At 30.1% G+C, this 23,071-nt stretch overlaps 2 protein-coding genes across 2 annotated transcripts in view; one reads left to right on the forward strand and one right to left on the reverse strand.

Moving 5' to 3' along the window:
* LOC134681421 (homeobox protein cut-like 1) overlaps positions 1-16,184 on the reverse strand; it is an 81,729-nt gene extending 65,545 nt beyond the window's left edge. The window contains exon 1 of the mRNA XM_063541043.1: positions 16,069-16,184. Coding sequence (XP_063397113.1) covers positions 16,069-16,131 — 63 coding nt within the window. The 5' untranslated portion in view covers positions 16,132-16,184. The remainder of the gene's footprint in view (positions 1-16,068) is intronic.
* Positions 16,185-16,361: 177 nt separating this feature from the next.
* Positions 16,362-23,071, forward strand: part of LOC134681422 (nucleoporin 88-like) — a 30,320-nt gene continuing 23,610 nt past the window's right edge. Inside the window, exons 1-6 of the mRNA XM_063541044.1 lie at positions 16,362-16,598; positions 18,318-18,487; positions 18,916-19,041; positions 19,851-20,117; positions 20,673-20,862; positions 21,632-21,809. Of these exons, the coding sequence (XP_063397114.1) occupies positions 16,368-16,598; positions 18,318-18,487; positions 18,916-19,041; positions 19,851-20,117; positions 20,673-20,862; positions 21,632-21,809 (1,162 nt within the window). The 5' untranslated portion in view covers positions 16,362-16,367. The remainder of the gene's footprint in view (positions 16,599-18,317; positions 18,488-18,915; positions 19,042-19,850; positions 20,118-20,672; positions 20,863-21,631; positions 21,810-23,071) is intronic.

The raw sequence follows: 23,071 nt of genomic DNA on the forward strand, positions 1-23,071 counted from the left end.
ATATATCTAATATGACTTATAAGCTTTTTAACCAAGGAATCAACATCCAAATTACAAAACCGATTTTTTTTGCATTTTGCTGATTTTTCACTTTTGGATAGAATGATAGAAGGAAAAATCTTCATTCTTGAATAGTGATGCACTTTAAAGATTATTGCTGGAAAAAAAAACATCAGAAAAAAATTCCAAATGTTTTCTTGGGTTTTTTTTTCATGAAGGTTTCTAGACTGTTTTCTTTGTCCGTTTTTACAACAACAAATTTTAAATTTTTTTCAAAATTTTTCTTTTTTTTATTCCTTTTCACCGATATGTTACATAAATCCATACTCCATAGATCCCAAACTATCTTAAAACCCATTTTCAATTCGTGATTTGTTGTGCAGCAAATTAAAAATCAAGATCACTTTCAAAGGCATTTATAACAATTTGGTTCCTTTGAACTCTCAACATCTTCATCCTCATTCCATCTTAACTAATAATACTGAATCAAATAGATGGTTAAACAAATACCCATGTTTAAAACAAAATCTGCCATAGTGAAGCAAATAGCAACGTTTGTATTTACTGTTCAATGTTTGGTCAATTGTCAAACTTTATGCATAGGAAAAGTTCAAATTCTCCCCTTTTTAGGAATCTATTTACAATCATTTAGTTTCTTATAAAATAAACATTCGATTTGTTGACGCAGAATATCTGAAATCAAACAACGAAACGTTTTTGGCTAATATAAAAATGGCTACGATTCTAAGATCTATCGCTCAACACGAAAATTTTAAGAAACTCCACCTGACAAAGATCATCGCAGTACCTGATGATGTTGCGCTTTTTAAGCCTCCGAAGGTCGAAGATCAATAGATCGGCGGCATTCGTCTAATGCCCTATCAAAAGAGATGAATTAATGCTAATCAATTTGTAACTTCTATACAAACATAAGATTTCATATAACAAGAGACAAATATATGTTATCAGTGATTTAACCCTCGACCAAATACCGTCAGATTAGCGACTTTTACTTTTACAGGAATCTGGTCACTTTTCTATTAAGATTTGTACATCAAATGTATCAATTAGGGAAGACAAGAGGAGATAAACCCTTAAATAAATGACCAGTTAATAAGCTTAAATCAATCATGTTAAAATGTACTTGAAATGAATAACGACCAATGTCAATGTCTACTTCTACTGTCTTACAACGTCTTACCAGCGTTTATAAACTCTCCACATGAAAACATTATCTACTGAAGAGCTCTTTTAGTCAATCAATGAAAAAGGTACTATATATAATAGATTAGACCGTTGGTTTTCCCGTTTGAATGGTTTTACACTAGTAATTTTGGGGCCCTTTATAGCTTGTTGTTCGGTGTGAGCCAAGGCTCCGTGTTGAAGGCCGTACTTTAACCTATAATGGTTTACTTTTTAAATTGTTATTTGGATGGAGAGTTGTCTCATTGGCACTCACACCACATCTTCCTATATCTATATATCACAAAAAAGACAAATAAAGTTAATATGAAGTATTGAAGTATTTTTCTGAAGAGGGGAAAAACTTGTCTATTTACTAAACCCTTCAACACCAGTACATTAGTGAAAGAAAATTATACTTTTTTTTAAAAAGAGACTTTTACATTTTTAGATCTGAGGACATGAGACCCTGAAATATTTGCAAGTATATATGAACCATATGCTAACATTATTATAATTTTGCTAGTTATTTCATGTTAATGACATAAACCCAAAATTTAGTTCAGTGACAATTATTAAATTATTTGAAATTATAACTTAACTTCAAAGCAATCTAGTTTGGTACAAGCTGCAAAATTCAAAATAGTTGCACAACTTAGTTACTAATCCCTTAAATTAGGGATTTTTTCCAGTTTTGTTATAATTATTTAGTATAAAAATATAATTATTCTTTGTTCTAATTCAATGTTTTTTTTTCTGCACGACAAACAATTATTTTTTTCTTCATTGACAAATTGACAAATTTTTCTAATAGAATTGGTTTTTTTAACAGCAGTAAATTAAAATTTCCCTGCAGGAACCTTCTTTGATAATTCGAAGACAGAAACATAATGACGTCTGCTAAAAATGTCTTAGAGTGATCAGGCGTCACATGATCAGAAATTTGAGATAAGTAAATGAACACAAGTGCCGAAACTATGCTGAGTATGGCTTTGTTTCACATAAAATCATTTTTCATTATGTGAAAATCTGTAATAATGGCATCAGTATACATCATGTGGAGCAATTGATGTATGAGTATCAGCCTCTTGATGAAAATGAGATCATCTTTGAATAATGATCACCGTCTCAAAAACAGAAAGGCAAAAATGTTCTAATATCGGGAGGAATTTGTAGTTAGGTAAATGAATTGACTGATCGTATACTTAAGACAGAGAAAAAAATCATATATTTGTCCGACACGGTTTTATTTGCCAACCTCAGGGTTGTTATAATTATTTTGTCATGATTGATAATATTTCTACCATAGATTTGATTGCCTCCTTAAATTGCTTCCACTGGAGTTTGTCTTTGATGTTTTAAGTAAAATAATTTCAATTTAAACATATTCATTAAATGCTGGCTCTCCCAGTTTCCACCCATAGGTATAAAAAGTCTAACACATATCAGCTTCATCTATTAGATTATAAAAGAGGTAATTTGATGGTTTTAGATTTTCACTGGACATTATGTTCTGCAAACAATGATGACAGTTCTGACGTTTAAAAAAACACATTTTCTATACACAAAAAGCTGACTGGGTTCTTCTAGAAGCTTTCAATAGAATTCTGACATGGGGATTAATTCTTCAAATAGATCCTGGTTGAAGATATATATTTATGGTCCTTGTTATCAATAATTGTTTTGCTAACACTAAACAGTGAAGTTTTAGAGAAGTTCAATTTGTAAACTGATAGATATAGGAATTATAAATATAGGATTATGGTAGTCTTGCAAACTGCTCCCCACATAACTCTGAGTGTATCAATCACATCCATTCAGTGCCAAGTTACTTTCTGAGACTTTTAAAAAGACCTTTTAACATTATAAAGGATGAATTTATCTTTAACAAAGAAGAGGTATCATCACCAATGAGACAAGTAAGACTCCACCAGAAGATGGAAGTTTTTAATGACCTAAGACGACTGGTCCGATACAGCCCTTGCATGGTCAGTTCTCCACCAGAGACTTAATGATACAGAATTTAACATTGAACTAGTGGTTATCCTGTGGGCTTCAAAATAATGAGCAAAACATATACTGCCTAGTCAGCTATAGACTAAAACAAATATAAAACAATTAAAATAAGAAAACTTAAACAGCCTGATTTGTGTACAATACAATGAACGAAAACAACAAATATGATAAACAGCAATAAACAACAACTGAATTACAGGATCAAACTGAATTATTCTATGACAATAATAACAGATTTTAAATTTCAATTTGAATGTAAATAAATATATATACACACCTTGATCATTTAGGGATAGTGTGTGTAACCACAGAGACGACAGATTTATAGCTCACGTCAAAACAATTGAATTCTGTTTACCAAATTGACAGGTATTATACTTAATTTAATTGTTGTTGTGTTTAATTTACATTTGTACATTGGTTTTAATTACCACAAAACATTATTTGCTTATCAAAACAAAAAAGTACAAAGCAACAAAACATCACTGTTGTATACCATTAAAGTAACAGGTACAAATATTGGCAAGAGATATCTCGCTGATTGTTGTGAATTTCGCATGCAATTAAATCTAGAGCATAAAATGAACTGCATATCACATAAAATTATCTCTCAGAGACACAGTACACATGTAATTGAATACATGTATATGTCATAAAAATTCAAGTTGCATTTAAAAAAGATATGGCATAAATGTATTGCCCCATCTTCTTCAGCTTGCCACATTTTCCATAGCCTGCCATATCTTTCCTAGGACTACTTCTGCCACATCTTCCCTAGCCAAGAGTTACAATTTGACCCATTTCTCTGCTTCAAGAGGAGAAGGTCAGATTGTACCCTTTAACTAGCAAATATGGTATTGCCACTGGAACAACCTTTTAAATCAAAATTTCAAATTTGTAGACAAACACCAAATTTCTTTTTTTAGTATTCTGGCGAGCATATGATTTTGGAGGAAAATATCAAAATTGAATGTTTCAAGATGACAGATGTACCAAATGCTCAAACTAATCCTGATGACAAAATAGCAGAATATCTAGACATTAAATTCTTATGTCAAATCACTCTTAAAAATTTACAATATTTAATTCAAAGCAGCAGTTTTTGGAAGATGTCTTTTCAAGTACCTGTATTTAAAGGAATATACATGAGTGTCTTGCATAAATTTGCTATATCTATCTTACTCTAGCAGAATTATGTTAATAAAACATTTTAAAACAGTTAAGCAAACTAATGTTCATATCAAGTTGAACTATTCTACTTACTAGGCTTTTGGCAAAACTATATATTTAACTTAAGACTTTGGCAATGGTAGCCCACAGCTTTAACTTTGTAGCCCAAATATATAGTCCTATACAAGAAAAGCAAAAATTTAAGTAGCCTACACCAAATTTTAGGGACCAATTAGGCCAGTGGGCCCCTGCTAATTTCATACCCTGCATGCCTGTATAGAATAATAAAGTATAGTTTTGGATAACATTGGCTGAATTGTCTCCCTTTGCAAAATTTTGAAAAAATGTGGGAAATCAACTTCGATACATTATCACAGCTTTGTTCAAGACTGAATTTTGTTCAATTACTTTAACATGCATAAGTTACTGATAAAATTACTATCAATAGTTCAACTGTCACGACTGTTTAAAAATTATATCAACTTTTACCCCCTAATCATAAACAGTAATATTTTATACAAGTATATCAAAGAATTTATTGGCTTCACATCAAAACAAATTTTTTTTTTTTAGAGAACAACTTACCACGTATATATATGTGAAGTTTTGGGGTAATTGATTAAATAAAATCGTGTTTTGAAATTATCGAAATTTACACATCTGTTTTCTGTCCCATCTTAAAAAGGTGTCTTGAATCAGACTCTTGACCAATCAAAAACATCCAATTAGGGAAAATACAACATAACACTATCTTTTATAATCGATCCCTTTGTTATAAATCTGATGTACAACATTATTTAGTGATGATGAAAATGTTTTCAGCACATTACGATTTAATAACCGAAATGTTTAAAACAGATTTAAAGTTTCTTTCAATATTTTAAAAATTTATTTCAATATTTAACTAAACAACTGATTATATAATGTATACTTGAAAATCCAGCAAAAACAGTAGACATACGTTAACATGTTTCACAAAAAAAAATGTACAAAATGCATGATTTGAGTGATAGCGGTTTTTCCTGTAATCAATATCATTTGCAATGAAAATGTCTCGATTGAGATTTCTCGCATTTCAAATGTTTAAATTTTACAAAACGTTTTTTTTAAGTTTCAAATGATAATGAACTTGATAATTTATAAGTTGTAAATAAAAGGTAAGAATAAAAAAAAATTGGAACAAAAAAAAGTACACATTTCTTCCTAAATACATGTTTTTGCACCAGGCATAGTTATACATTGCGAAATGTGCTGCTAGCAGATAATATTAATACAATACATGTAGTTCAAACAAAATCAATTCTCCTTTAAATACCGAGTAATGATTTTCCAGTACAAGTGTTCTCTACTTTAAGGAACAGATATTAAAGCTGTAAAACTTCAATAAAAATCAATAGAAATGAAAATATTTTTTATTAAATCTATTTTTGCTACCATATAAGGCTTAAATCTAAATCTTCCGAAAAAATTACATCACAAATAGCTGCTGTTTATGTACTTACTAATAACAGGTGTCCTCGTAAAATACTGAACAAAATTTCACAATCCTATGATGTGTTAAATCAACAGATTTAAAAGGATGGATATTTTCTTCGCTGATGGCGTATTGATTTTTAAAGATTCAAATAAAATTTGAGTATCATCTTTGGTAATTGAAGACTTGAATCAACGGGGTGATCTTTTCTTAACAATCACGCCGTAACAATTCAATACTTTTTGTATGGATGATTGATAGCTTCGGGATAAGTTTTATATCCAGTATAAAATTTTACCTATTATCACTGCAGGTGTAAGGAGAAATTTGATTTACCATAGAAATCCAAATAAAACCACTAAGATATAACCCCTTAAATCTCCCCTTTCTCCCTTCTCTAGCAGGTCAGGTCAGATTTCTACCTTCCATAATGATCACATAAGATACAAATTAAAATTTGATGTTAAGGTTAAAAAATATTTCAAACAATAAAGTTCTCATTATTTTTTTTAGACCGGCAAGTTGCTCAATATCTTTACTAATCTATGAAGTGTTTTGAGGATTTTTGTATTCTAACCAAAGTGTTTTTGTTGACTGCAATGCATAAGTAAACTACTAAGAAACAATGTACAGTACAACAGACAAACATCAACAACCATCAACCACCATTGAACCAATAAACACAATTAACAACCATCAACCACCATTGAACCAATAAACACAATTAACAACCATCAACCACCATTGAACAAATAAACACAATTAACAACCATCAACCACCATTGAACCAATAAACAGAATCAACAACCATCAACCACCATTGAACCAATAAACACAATCAACAACCATCAACCACCATTGAACCAATAAACACAATCAACAACCATCAACCACCATTGAACAAATAAACACAATTAACAACCATCAACCACCATTGAACCAATAAACAGAATCAACAACCATCAACCACCATTGAACCAATAAACAAAATCAACAACCATCAACCACCATTGAACCAATAAACACAATCAACAACCAACCATTGAACCAATAAACACAATCAACAACATTGGATCTATCTAAGAGACAAGTCTTCTGATATCAGTTACCAAATAAAGTGGACATTATAACCATATATCTATGGTTAAACTGACTTAACCAACAGCCCTATGACACCAAACAGATGGCATTAACTTAGTGGTAGGCTTAAACTAGTGTGAACAAACCTACCAATTATACGTACAGCTATCAACAGGACTCTCACTAAAAATTGTACAAGGATATGAAATATGGCACCTAATATACACAGCTGGGACTAAATGTTCTTCCTACTTCAGGAAAGCTGGGGTTTAGCTTTAAATATGTAAATTAAGATACTGATGATACTATTAATTTTTTGAAGCATTAATGCAAATTTTAAACACAAATACGGTACGAACATTTTGTCTCCTTTAATGACCATGAAGCAATAATTTCTTAAAACTTTTCAGTAGTAAATGAAATGAAGCGTGACAAATTGGATGTTGAATAACCATAGATAATGGTAGGCTTCGGAGAACTGTCATCCCTTGACTTAAGATAAAGATGGCTGATAAGGCCAGCCATTGTATGTTATTCCAAGATATCCATTTTAATGACTTGATGGATAGAAAAACATCCTATTGTCGATAGTTCACAGATTCCGGTCCTGAATAACAATTCAAGCGGAACACAAAATATAAAAGCACTCAAATTCTTTTCTACGTTTTCTTCCCCGCAGACATAAAAAAGAGGCGTGAAACTAATAATGTTCATTGGAAAGTATTGTATTTAAAATTTAAAGATTTAGATACAATATCTCCTATAATTATACTTATAAACATTATTTAGATTTAAAAGTTCGATTAAGGAGGCACGAACTAAATCATTTAAGATTTAAAATTTCTAAAATATAGGTGAAAACTTTACATTGTTAATGCTACTTTATCATACAATTAACAACAAATAAACTTAAACAGGGAAGAAATATTATTCTATCTTATATAATGAAAAGTTTATATTACATGTACTCAAGAATTGGGTACCATTTAGGGAGCATGCATCTTTTTCTGAAAAATTATAACAATAAACAATATGGTATTATGTGAAAAAGGCAGCAGTAACCCAACAATAAAATAAAATAAAACTTTGTTTTTAAATAGTGTCTAAACAATATATGTCAACTTTGTCCTAAATCTAGACAAATAGTGTATATATAGAGATTTTTTTTTTAATATTTCATGTCTCTTTTTATTGTCACTGGGTTGCTGTCTATATTTGTTGTATTTCCAACTTCTCCCCTTAACCATTTAAAGTATTTAGAAAAACATGCTTTTAAAGAGGTGTTTTACTAAATATTTTAGCAATGTCCTTTGGTTTTTGATAAATAGTTTATTTAACAGGCAATCACACAACTCCTTATTTTTTATTCTTGTTAGATTTTCAGTAAGTATGATAATGTGCAGTACATGCACAGGATAATTTCACCCTTCCGTGCTTCCTGTCAACTTTATACTATAAATGCTGTTAATTGTGAGATCACATCCACATTGAAAATATCAGTGTTTATATAACTCTAAAAATTTATTTCTTTTTTTCAAATATCAGTGCTCTTATAATAAATTCTTTTTATTCATAATAAAAAAGATGATCTGGAAGGAAGGCTAGGGCAATTAAGTTTCATGTGAAAATGCTCATAGTGCTTATACTAATTTCTTAATATTATTGCAGCTTCGATAATATCCGAATATAAAAGACATAATGATGAAGAGTGTTGCCAGTACATAATTTGGTAAAAGAAGAAAAAAATAGGTAATCATTTCTTTCATGTCAGCATCTATCATTTAAATATCACGTTTCTACCGATTAAAATTTTTCAAATTTGATTTGGATGCGACAATGAGAAATTGTTATTCTTTCATCTGCAAGGTGCCTCAAGGAAAGAAAAAAAAATATCCCCGGTAAAGTTACAAGTCGATTTGAGAATGAATGGTGTTCAATGGGGCGAAACAACGGCCGTATCTGATATCGCAACTATCTCTTTATTTTATACATTAATTTACATATTTCAAACATTCAGATCTTAGTTCATAAAATGTCATGTGAAACTTCCAATCTGATAAGATCCTAAAATATACATAAGTTCTTATGAAAATTACCGATAAAATTTTAAGTGTCGGTCCTCAAGTTATTAAATAATAATATTCCTTTGGATCACAATGATTAAGAAATACAATGCTTCGGGAGATCCAGCGTAGAAATTTTATTCTGCATCATTAAAACGTTTGAATAAAAGTAACACCTGATTTTTTTCCTTTTATTTCTGAATCGCTTGGTGTATTTTCTATAGAATAGTACAAATTTCAATAAATCGCCATTTTTCGATGATGCATGAAGTTTAAGTATCTAGAAAATTTATAATCATAAATGTTAAAGAATAATGTCACATTCTAGTATTTTTCCATAGTAATTTCATGAATGAATACTCAAATATGTTTTTACATCTTTTTTCAGATCAGTATTTTTCTGCAACATTTTGAAGGATTCAAATTTTCAAAAGCATGTATATTTTTTATTTTTCATTTCTTTTCAAAGATTTGAAATTAGACTACATACAAAAAACTTTTTCTCAGTCACTGGTTTAAATCAGTTAATATTTCGTACTGCAGTACTTTAAAAATGATTCAAGGAGGCCTTTATATCAAGTCTAAGTAGTTCATCTTCAATGATTACTACCTTGTCAGCTCTGAGGTTGTTACTCTAAACCTTACTCCTGGAAGTGTTGAACTCCCATTCTCAATAATGAAGGTTGGGGATTCTTGTCTTTGACAAACACTTGATAAAATACAATGTCATTTCCTAACTTTTGCAAAAATCTTGTTTAGTTTACATGTAGTTTTAAATCGAAGCTATTGATGTCAATTAACTATTTTTAAAGTCAACAATCCTTCAAAATCAAAGCCTTCTTTCTAACAGCAAGATCACAATATAGTAAAGGTCTATGGTACCGGTAAAGTTATGCTACAGTGATTCAAAATAAAATTAATAAACAATGAGTTATCTCCCTTTGAATATTTCATAGAAATTTAATAAAGTTATTTTTTTTCTTCAGCAGATCATGTCTGTACCTTGAATAATTATCTGAATATGAATAAAACGAGATGGTATTTGTGAGATAGACAGCAACCCAACAACTAAAATAACTAAAGAATAATGTAAGGGTAAATTTAATAGTCTCCAACAAAAGACAGGTTTTAATACCATGTGCCATGCTCTTTCTTAACTGATTGGATTCTAAAAGGGTAAGTGCAATCTACACAAATGACAAAAACAGCCAATAGCAAGGTTTGTTACATTTTGGACAACCAATGACAGAGATTGTTACTTCTTGGACATGGACATGAAGATAACATTTGATTTTGCACTTTCATTTTAACTCAATTAGAGAAGACATATTGTTCAGGCTTTTTCAACTGATCAACAACTTTAACTTTTATGCATAAATTAATCACCTGAAAGTTATTTCAAACCCAATTATGGAAGACACACATATAAAACTTCCATTTATCACAATTTGTAATCTATCAAAATTGCTAACAAGACCGATCATTACTATTAATTCATCAATTTAATAAAATAAAATAAAATGGATGACGGTTTTCTTGGATTAGACCAAAAAATTAAAATGCAGATTTTTGTCTATGAAATGAAGTAGTAAAATATATGATTGATACTGAAGCTTTATGACCGAGGATCAACTAAGGGACATTTGATTACAAAATGTCATATTTGAAATCTTACAAGGGAAAGATTATCTGCAATTCAGAATATTTTGAATTATGTGTTTTTGTTAATACATTTACCTTTTCTGTACTTTTTTAGAATCTATTTTTTCTTCAACATTTTGAAGACTGATTCCATTTCAATTTTTTAGAACTTTAAAAGAGTTATGATATTTAGTTTAAATAAATTAGCATTTTTTTCAGGGATACTTAAAGAATATTCAAGGAGGCCTTAATTTACATCCTTAAGTGTATGTTAACTTCTATGATATAAAACTGAGGTATTGCTTCTCCTTTATAATTTACTTCAACGAACTAATAATGTCTAATACATTGTGTACACATGGTAACTGATATACATGTATATATATAGATAAGATATAAAGTTTAAACGTTTCAGTAGACTTGCATTTATATTAGTATAACCAAAACAAGTCATTGCATTTGTGTACATGAACAGATGACTTTGTTAGGTACAAAGATATTTTTTCTTACAGCTAATTTCCTAATGCATGTAGAGTAAAACTTTGGTTAGCTTGCTAATCTTTGTTTGTATATTGTACAATTGTAATTGGGATGATGTCCAATCAAATATAAATATGACAATATACAATTTAACTATTCCTATCTATACTGTTTGCAAGTTATGTCAATTTTAATAACAATTATTCAGCAACCCTTTATACAAACAAAGCATTAAGCAAGCCAACCAAAGTCTTCCTCTACGTGCATTAGGAAATCAGCTCTAAAACAGAAGAAAGAAATCACATTGGCAATTTATCCCTTTCAGGGCCCCATTTCCCTTAATATTGATGATCAGTACTCAATTATTACATGGCTCATTTAAGATGTATTTAAAATTTCCAGATTTTCAAAAAATATTCAAAATAAAAATTGACTTGTCATGAATACTAATGAAGAAGATTTTTCTTTTGATCTCTATAAAAAACCTCTATGTTTCATAGTTTGTTGTTTTCTTGCCGATATTTCATTTATAAGTAATTACTTACTTATTGATTATATTAGTTTTTCTTTTATGGGGATGTCGTTAACAGTTGATAGATAAGTATAGATAAGATATATCATATACATGTACTTAAATCTTATAAAATTTCAAGTACAGTCATTCCTGCAATGATTTGGGAAATGGGCGGTGATAAGGCATTAAGGCCTTAAGTCCTTTAAGTCAATTACTAAATACATTTCAAAAACAATTTTTTAAATCTTAGAACTAAGCTTTTTTAATATCAGTAACACACTATATACTGAAGAGAGGTGTGCAGTTTTTTTTTAAATGAAACAACAACTCTAGGACTAAAATAACCATGATACATCTTGTGTGCAATGTACAGTGACTTTTTATTGCTTTTTTTCTTATACAAAAGTTAAATGTTAGTAAGCAATCGAGAATTTCTGTACATTTAAGACTTTTTATATCAAGTTTGAATAAATATTTAATTGAATTGTAACATATATAATGAAACTATGCATTATAGAAATGATGATTGAGAACGAAGAGACAACAATCTGACCAAAGAGCAAAAAAAAGGTCCAAGACCACCAATAGTTCCCTTTCATCCTCAAGAAAAAAGGGAGATAATTTGTAACTTTTTTAAATGGGGAAAACTAAGCCACCTGTTTATCCTCAAACATTTAAAGAGACAAATTAGCTTCTACTGAAAATTTTTAAGAAAATATTATTCTTAGATAAAATTGGGAATACAAAAAACTTCCCTATAATCCATCAGGGCGAAATGAGCCACAATGATTAGTATCTCTTAAAATCTTTGCCTGTAGCATAGAAAAACAGAGGTGACTGCCTCCTTGTAAAGGCTAATAAAGGGAGATAATGAAAGTGTCTTGGTAAAAGCATCAGTTTTCAGTCAAAGTCTGTCAAAGAGGTCAAAATATCATTTTGTTGGGATGGATAATATTAAACCCTGAAAACTAATGACCTGTATTCATCTCTCATTTATTAAATTTTTGGTACAGTGAGGAATTTTAATTTTTATAAAATTCAATGTTAAGAAATACCACAACAGACCTGACTTTTTTTATTTTTATAGTTCAATTAAAATCTGCATTGTTTTAATTGGAATTAGGGGAAAATTCAACTATTTCAGATTTGACCTCCATTTGTTGCAGAAGAGATTTTACCCAATTAAATCAATCATAAAATTATCAACAAATTTTGGCCATCCCCATGACTTGATTTTCTACTTGTAGATCATGCAACAGTCTTTCAGAAATATTTTTTCAGGACAACTTCATATGACGCTTATTCCCTAAAGAACCTCAAATTAGAATATTGATATACATTGCTGCAAATGTGAATATGATTTCGATAAATCTAATAATGGTAGATTTATACCAAAAAAAATTATATACTTATCCTATTTCATTAGGGAAACAATTACGAAATTTAAGAGATTTGAAGTAATTGATAATTTTGAGGCCGTGAGATATATATACAAGTATGTAATTTCTTCATCCCTTGATCGTACAACAAATAGTCAAATAACCTGAGAATTACAATAAATTTTATCCACTTAGTAAATCTGATTAAAAACAGAATAAATTTCCCTCCAGATAGAGAATATTTATGAAAATCAATATCTACATTGCCCTTGATCAATCCATGGGCAGAAAATTTTAGCTTGTTTTATTATTTGTCGCTGAACGTAAAAAATCAATGATTGTATTTCAATCAATTTGGTATAACTTAATTTAAGAATCTTCACCAAATCATGCCTTCAGTATTAGGAGTATTTTTACAACCAATCAATATTTACATTGTTATAAAAGCAATGATTATTGATTTTAAGGACAAGAAATGAGATATTATAAACTTCTTTGTCTCCGCTGGGATTACCTACATGTACATTTATACTTGATCTTTTATCCTGTTTTATCTTAAATCTGATTTCAATTTTCATTTATTAGCTGTTTCAAAAACTTTTGGGTAAAGGATGAGGGGCACTTTAATTAAATATAGGTGGTTGCATTTTCATTTAAATTTTGTCAGACTTAACAAGTATATATATTTGTTTCGGGGCCAGCTGAAGGACACCTAAGGGTGCCGGAATTTCTCGCTACATTGAAGACCTGTTGGTGACCTTCTGCTGTAATGTCTGCTCTATGGTCGGGTTGTTGTCTCTTTGGCACATTCCCCATTTCCATTCTCAATTTTATTATTAAATTAAATGTGTTAAACTATTGGTGGTTGAAGTCTTTAGAAAATGTCTCCTATGAACTCAATGTGTAAAGCTTTGAAATACAAACAAGACACTCTTATCTTGTTTTATTGTGTTATGTGGTTACTTTTGATGGTGATGGGGGTTTTGAACAACCTTGACTGGCTAAAAAGCCCTGGTATGGTCGGTTATTACTGTCTGTTAAATTCAATTCAGAGTCTTTTATTTGAATTATTTCAAAGCACAAACAAAATGTATTTTTATTTCATTGGTGACCTTATAATATATAATAATATAAAGTCATAAGAGTTTAACACATACAATTTAGTTCAGATTTAGCCTAATCAATGTATTGTAACAAAAAACATATAAATCTATGTAATTAAATCAAAATTTGGAAAATTGTCTTATGAACTAATGGCATGTGGTTTTCCTTAAAAAGATAGATTAGTGCATGGCTAAATCCACCACTATAACATGAAATTTGGTTGAAATTTAAAGCCATGAATATGAAAATCTCACTATGATTTATATATTTATTGTTTTTATTTTATTTTCTCATTTTAAAACATTGTACAATACAAAATACAAATTGTAAAATGATTTACCTTACAACTTTGTAACAAATATATCATATAAATGATAAAAGAAAAGAAGTATGTGGGTCAGTATTCATGAAAGAGTAACCAGACAAAATATTCCCCCCTTTACATCTCATCATTATTCATACTGGATGCACATATATTTGATTTTTTTTTAAATGTAGACATGGGAGATAACTCAATAATAAATGCCTAAAGTATTTTTATTTACCTTTTAATCTTTAACATTTTTTCAATACATTATATTTCATGTATTTGCAAATGCACTTACAGGCATATTTTTTTTCTCTTTTCAAATCCATAGTCAAAGAAAATAATTTATATGAAAAGAACAACTAAAAGTATAAAATGTATATTGGATTAAAGTTGGCTTTTTTTTGTGTGTTTTTGGGGGCGGGGGGTATCTTGAGAAAGGGTTGCACAGGGGTGTTAACAATAGATTTCCAAAAAATAATTAGATAGAAAACTGAAAAAAAAGCAATAAAACAGTTTCACCATTTTTAAGTTGGAAAAACAAGGGTACAATGTACATGAAAAGGATGTTGATCTTTATTGATTTACTGTTAGAATTGCAGTAGATGATCCTGAACTTACAATAAGGGGCCCAATCAAAAACATAAATATAATGAGAAAAGAATACTTAAAAAACACATTTTGTTTACCATACCATTAAAGTCCTCTCCTGGATCCATCTATTATACTTTTCAACAGGAAATAACTTTGTGAGTTATAAGTGATTTTTATGCTGTGCGATGACAATTCATAGCTCCTTAGAACTTTTATTTTATACATTAGACAAATGAAACCCAAAACTATTTTTGTGTTATTGGTTTTCTATTTCAGATATTGTTTTTTTGTTTTGTTGAAATTTACTACATGTATCAACCTAATTATTTATGTTTAATTATTATGTATTCTTCTCTATACCTTTGTTAATTGTTTTTAGGGAATAAAGTACATATCTATTTATATTCATTATCTGTTGCAGCACTGATTAGAACTCCAAAGATTGTACATGTATTTGTCTTTTAATTTATAGAAAACAAAGCAAAACTTTAACTGTCCTGTTGATGGTACACTATGCCCAATCATGATACGAATGATAAAAGTTTTCTGAAAGATAATTTATACTCACCTAATATCTGTCTTAGTAGTGTATTGGAAATGATCAAAACATGACAATGAATATAATTGTTTATTTTAATGAAGTTATCACAGGTGACATTAAACAATACTGGGACTAATCTGGTTACCAAATTTGTAATACACAAGCTAATCACTTCCAATACACATTTATCAGTTGTGGATGCTGAGAAGACAAGTCATAAAACTTTTCAAACTTTCACTGAAGCGTAAAGAGTTTGTTACACTGTTTGAAACTTTGGAATTTATAATAAACTTGTCATTTAAAACTTTATTATCAGCTGCTGCTTCGGTACTGACACAAAGAAATACACTAATCAGTCAGCCATATTGATTTTTTAGATAATACACATTTTATTGATGATATTGGGAAATTGGAAAACAGCTGACATTTTGTTACTGCATTATTTTTGTTTGGAGTTTTGACAATTCATGAAACCACCGTCACCTTAAGATATGATAATTAATGTTAATGAAGATGGACATACCTGTAGTTCCTGTAAATCAAACTCTTTCCAATATTGTACCATAGACTGCAAGCTCGCAGCCATCTTGAACGGGATTAAGCCCAATCAATTGATCACATGACCCACTTAGAATCGAAAATAATCTCAAAACTGTTTACATTTTTATTTCTAGAAACAAAAGTTGTCAACATAAGCAATTAAATTAGTTTAGATAAATACATATTTATGATCATAAAAGGGTAGTTTATTATCCTTGATAGCATTTCTTTGTAGAAATCAAACCGATATTTTCTTCTGTTCCGAGGCTTTCTAGAGGGAAAATGGCGGGTGTTGACAGTTGGCGCACATGTTTAAATAACCAGAAATTTGTCAAAAATCTTGCAGAAAACAATTCTAAAGACTCAAAACAAAAACTCAAAAATTTAGCTAAAAGTTTATTTGTTGTATATGACAGCGATTTATATGTATGGGACTCGTACGCATGTCACATTGTCTATTTTAATTTGAAGCAGTTGCTTTTGGAAGATAAGGAAAAACAAGAAAGATTTCAGGTATAAAATGCATCTGTCTGAAAGTTTTCTTGCATGCAAACCGTGAATAAATGTTTTGTCATTTGAAGATAATAGATATGGGGGATGTTTACTTTGTGTTGAGTTTGTAAATTTATTATTTGTTGTCCTTTTTATGAAAATGAAAGTAGAAACCGAAAGTAGTTTTTTGTTTGTTTATAAACTTCTAAGTTCTATACAATGAGGTAGACAACTGATTGGTTTCTATCTTTTTAATAATTGGGATGAAGATAATAAGATAGTTATTCAAAACATCATTTAAATTTTTCATCATTCAAATTCCACAGTCACTTGTAACACAAATTGTTTCCTGGTACTTTTGTCTTCCTCATATCGACATAAGTAATTCATCAAAGTATTTAGATACACTTGTAATGGTGAAGGATCAAGATCTATATAGAGCTTGCCACTTCTTGAAAACACCCTGTTCTTTATACTTCTATGTATTGCACTTTTCTGCACACATTCTGGCCATTTAATATTGGTCAGCGTCTGTTGTGTAAATTTCATTGCAAATGATGTCTAATCAGATGCATGTAAACAGTCTTTAAAATTGTGTACTGGTATACCTAATGGTAAGATAAGATAAGAAAAACTTTATTTTAATTTGGCATAAGTACAAATAAGCAACACAAGTTCTAAGGAGCTTTTGACCGAATATAAAAAGATAAAAATAGTGCATTAATTTAGACATATAAAACAACCTGTAATACAAAGTTGAAATCTAACAAACATAGCATGTAATAAAAATAAGCAACAAATTATCGAATGAAGTAAAAACATGCTAGACCAGAGCAACCAAAAGCAGAATAAATAATAAACAGCTCAAGAAATTATCTGCAAGCAGAACAGTGACATTTCAAACCGTTCCAGGACTGAACAAGACTTAAAATGTGAAAAACTGTTTTCAGGCTTGAAATGGTTTGGAAGGCTGTTCCATAATGTAACAGCAGCAAATTTGCATGATTTTTTACCATAGCGGGTTGACTTCACCTGTGGAATTTCAAGAATATTTACATACCTGAAAAAATATTCAGATATTTTTACATTCACCAAATTTTGTAAGCACATAGGAGCTATGATGTAAATAATTTTAAAAGTTTCTTGGTAATAAATTAAAGGTCTTGCTTTCAACAAGATCAAGTCCTGGATTTGATAAAAAAAGAAATTTTATATTATATCTGCTAATGACCATGATGACGTGGAAAATAAACTGACATATTTAGGGAGAGAATTAGAATGAGACTTAAAATACTTGAAAGCTTGGTATGCTTGCTTTTTCCAATGAAAAATTAAGGCTTTTCCAACCCAATCTTGTCTAATATATTTATGATAAACTGCTCTTAATGTATGTGTGGTTAAAGTTCTATGTACTAATTAAGTTTTAAATGAACTTTGCCTTATTGGGTGTAGGCTGGAATAGCATGATTCCAAAATTCAAAGCATGGTGGTACAAAAGATGATGTCATAGTGCTTTTTTAAACCCTGGCCCACACTAAAGCATATTTTAGTTTGCCCAAACCCTGTAAATGAGAAGGCAGTTGTTTTCTGGGTAGGCTAGGGTTAGGGCAAGCAAACATATATTTTTTTTTTATTAGCCTGGCTGGGGTAAATTTTCTTTTTAGAATTACAGATTTCAGGATTTTAAACATTTTTGTCTTCTTGATGTATCTAAGATTAATTGTTGAATTCTCTTTACAGACACTGTTATGTACTGATGCACCAAGATTTGATGTGGAATGTTTAGTTTTCAACAGAACTGGAAATTATCTAGCAGTATGGGGTCAGACTGGTATTACTGTGATAGAGTTGCCACGGAGATGGGGAAAATACAATGATTATGAAGGTGGAAAGCAGTGTGTTCAGTGCAAGTAGGTCAACAAAGAAACACCAGTGGTTTATACCAACAGTAACAGTATCTTTTATTTCCCTATTTTAAAGATAGTGTATACTTGTTAACTTCCATCTGTCCTCATGAAATTTCTTTGTAGTTTGGAAATCAAGCTGTCTTAAACTTATTACATGTATCAAGATTATTACACTAATATACATTCATCAACTTCTCTTTTACTATTAAAGTACTTATATACTCTATAATATACCATGAGGCAATTAACTCAAGAATTTTAAATCAGAACTTCATGAAATCTTGTCTCAAGCTTGAAGCATGACCAATAATGTAAACTTATCTATCCTTGTCATAGCAAATTTGATTAAAACCCAACAAACTATAGTGACTTGCATGTATTTAAAATATTTGCATACCAAATATATTATATCAAAACTTGTTTATTTGCAGATCTTTGAACGTTGCTGAGCATTACTTTGCTGGCCATAGTGGAGTACGTCTGCTAACAGTACTGTGGCATCCTGGGAGTGAGACAGACAGCCACATTGCTTTTCTGACATCAGACAACACATTAAGGTCTTTTGATTGACTACTTTCTTGTATATAATTTAAGGCATATCCTGAATATTCATTTGTTATTGGTTTGGTGTCAGTTTAAATTTCCTAATTTCTTTAAAAAAATATTTATAACTGTTTAAGTGTTACTTAAATTAATGTTAAATCAACCATTCTAGTGAGTAAGGCAAGAGTATTGAACTTTCTTTCATAAGATAACCTGAAAATATGCTCAACAGAATAATCTAAAGATAGACTCTGGTCATGGAAGAAATCATACACTAAAATATATTTCTAATTTTCTCCAATCTGTTAAATGTTGAGGTCAAGTACTCATACAAGTAAAACCATTATATAACTGATTAATTACATGTGTTAAATTAACAAATTCTATTACACCAACCTCAAATAAACCTACTCTTTATAGCAAATAAACCTACAAACAATTACACTTAGCGGATAACCTGAATTTGTTATGTGTGGTAAGGTTAAAACAGTCTTGTATGCACACAAACCTTCTCATGTATCTATCTAGAACATATGTATGGTAAAAAATTCACAGTACAAATATAAAAAGGTTAAACAATTTAAAAGAAGTAGCTTGAAATAATACCAGATTATAATGGTGAAAATATCATTGAAGTTTGTTACAAATAAAATACCTATATTCTTAAAAATAATTTTTGACAATGTTTAGAAGATAGATATTTGATGATTGATAGAATTATTTAAAATACATTATGTTTGATATATTTTTTACATACGTGTATCTGTGACCTATCACTACAGTTCTAGTACATGTACTAAAAATGATTTTCTTTCTATTGCAGTATTTATAATATACAGGAACCAAATATTCCTGTCCAAGTTATCAAACTAAGTAATGCACCACAGGATATCAACCAATCGCCGACCAAGGTTTCCTTTCCTGCTGTACTTGGGGAGTATGCTGCTTCCTTTGATTTTGGGCCCCCTGTAACATTGAAAAAGAAACAAAGACCATACACCAAGACAGAAACAGCATCTGTGACTGTTTGGCCAGCATACATTGTGAGAGGCAGTGGTGATGTCTTGGTGGCCTATACTGAGGTTTCTGGGTAAAATAAAAGAATTTACTCTTGCTATAAATTGCAGGGAAAATTAACTCAGATATCTTTAGTACAAATTTTTTGTAAACAGCTGAGATTTATGTCATTGTTTGTTATTCCATACTAGTTTGTTTCAGTTAGAAAATAGACTGTTTTGATTTTAATTTAATAATTATATACCCAACTTACATTATAACTAGATCATATAGTTATTATTTCTGAAAAATGTCTGCCATATTTAAATTACACTTAGCTGTTAACAAACCTTATGTTTCAGTAATTTGAAAAACATGCCTGGCTATTGTAGATTCATTATTATTAGTGATTTACACATTTTCTTTGATTTTGTGAGTTAAGAAAATCCAAGAAATTGTTCAATGAAGTTCAGATTTTACATAGTCTTATCTTTGGTTAAATCACGAAATCAACGTAAGTACAAATTTTTCGCAATCCACAAAACAATTAGTATCCACACAAATATATGAATCCATGGTATTTCAATTAGACTTTTCAAAATTTCTTGTAACTTCCTGATACGATTTCATTATTTTATTATTCTTGTAGAGGTACAAAGTTCCCCCTCCAGGGACCTCTAATTATGCAGCCACCAGCAGAAGACAACTATGGTGTAGACGCCTGTGCCATATCATGTCTAGAAACCACACCTACAGCTCTTATCATAGCAACAGGGGAAGGCCGACTTCACCATTGTCTGTTGATACCGGCAAACGATATGGAGGATATGACATTACAGGTAAAACTAGGTCATATAATGAGGCCAAAAGAACTGAGATGATATAGGTATAGATTGATGTTCGCACAGGCCTTCTCACACAACACTTACCACTTTTGTCAAAGCCTCAATGATTAAACTTTCTAAAACAAAGTCTACCATGTAGTTGAGGAGGAAAATGAATAAACTGGAGAAGGCCAGTGGCCGAAACGTCTTGGATAATGGTTTATTACTACAAGAAAGTAATATATGTTCCCTATTAGAATTTTTTAACAAGGAAAAAAAACAAAAAAAAGTCAATCCACAGCAATTCATTGACATATTGTGTAAAATTTCGAAAAGTTTTAGTTCAGCAGCAGAATAGTATAGATGTATTTATTATCAAAATACAAATGACGGCATATGTGTTGTGCAGGCTTTCGGTCATAAAACTAAATTCAGAAATTATTGCAAGGTTTTTATTATTGCGAAAAATGTTACAGGGTTATAATCGCAATAATTTAAACTCTTATTTTGATTTTTTTTAATATTTTTTAAACAGGATTTTTCATAATATTGCAAAAATTTAAATTAGATTTTAGTCCAAAATGACAAAATCACAATAATAAATGCATGCAATAATTTCTTAATTTGAAGTATTCTTAGTACAAAATGTGAACTTCATAGACCAACATTGAGTATTTTACTGATGGAGTTTGTAGCCTGATATGGATTATCTTATACAAATTTGTATGACCCCAAGTCTTACAGTTCATGAAGTTTTGAAGTGATGATTATAATTTATTTACAGTCTGAGGCCAGTTTTGCAGAAAGCAGTATTACCAATAGTACAAAGTATGACCATCCATCAGAGGCATCCATCTTTGTTTTTGAAAGTGTTGAATTGGAGTTGTCATTAGCAACAGGACGAGTTGACCCTTATGAACCTGTGGAAGAAGATTTTACCTGCCCTATCAAAATAATTAAAGGTAACAACAGAAAATAATTCTAGAAATGTTTATTTCCTTCTTTTTCAGACATGAAATTTTGGAAAAAAACTCCAAAAAAAATGTAAAACTTAGTTGTTTGCATGTATAGGAATACTTCTTTAAACTAATTTATTGGCCCATAAAGGGCATGTTACATATAATAATTACAAATAAAGATACAAATGTAATAAATTAAAGAAACAATAATGGCAATGCATGATAATATGGATTTAACTTATAGTTGATTTCTCGCTATAAAACATGAATAACTATTTTTGATAGTCATGTGCAATCCAATCATCATTTCCTTGATTTTGACATTACCAAATGCAACATAGATCTGGTAAGTGCTGATTTTGGCCTCAAACTTCAGGTTCATCTGATGAAAGATTGAAAACTTTTTAAACACTAAAATGTCTACTTCAGTTGATTCAATTAGTTTAAGTGAAAGATTTGAACTGATTTAGTCACTCAAATTCAAGCTTAAATATGAAAAATGTATCAAATATGGCAAAATATGACACTTTTCCAATATTTTTTGTCAAAAATGAAAGTGGCCACTGCTGTGTTCACTCTCAACCTTTATATATGTTATGTATTATCATCAAATACATAAACTTAAATTTAAATATTAAGAATGAACACGAATGCGGCCATTTCCATTTTAGAATGAACCTTTTTAAAGGCAGTGCTTTAAGGCCTGACTTTTAAGTCATGATGTTCATCTTTTCATACGCAATCTATCCAGGGGGTCTTTTGGCCAGAAATAGATCCGGAAATCTTCGAATTTCTCCTCTTCTTTTTATGGTATAATATGGTTTTTGTTTCTTTCATTTACATTGGGGACTAAAGAAACGATCAGTGTGTATTGTTCGTTTTATAGAACTTGTTATTAGTGTGTATTTTGCATTATAAGCAGTCAACCTGACTACAAACTATCATTATGTGTATTCCGTGTGGAAAGAGGTCGGGTCAATTTCGAGTGTTATCTGACATCTAAATTTTCTTTAATTAGTTCAGACGTTGATATAACAATGAAAAGTCGACTGAACATGATTAATATTGCATCTTCTATAATTCAAAGCGGAATTCGGTTTATATACAAGAAACCGTAAAGCGTTTTCAATTTCGGTTCTAGTTATGTATGTTCTACGTATTATCCTGGTTCCCGGTACTACGTTCCGGGTACAGTACATTCCGGTTATTTGCATAGCCTATTTGTCAGACGAAATTATGCAATAAAGCGGAGTATGCTTATATCC

The sequence above is a fragment of the Mytilus trossulus genome, chromosome 8 (assembly GCF_036588685.1).
Source record: "Mytilus trossulus isolate FHL-02 chromosome 8, PNRI_Mtr1.1.1.hap1, whole genome shotgun sequence".
In the NCBI taxonomy this organism is placed as follows: Eukaryota; Metazoa; Mollusca; class Bivalvia; order Mytilida; family Mytilidae; genus Mytilus; species Mytilus trossulus.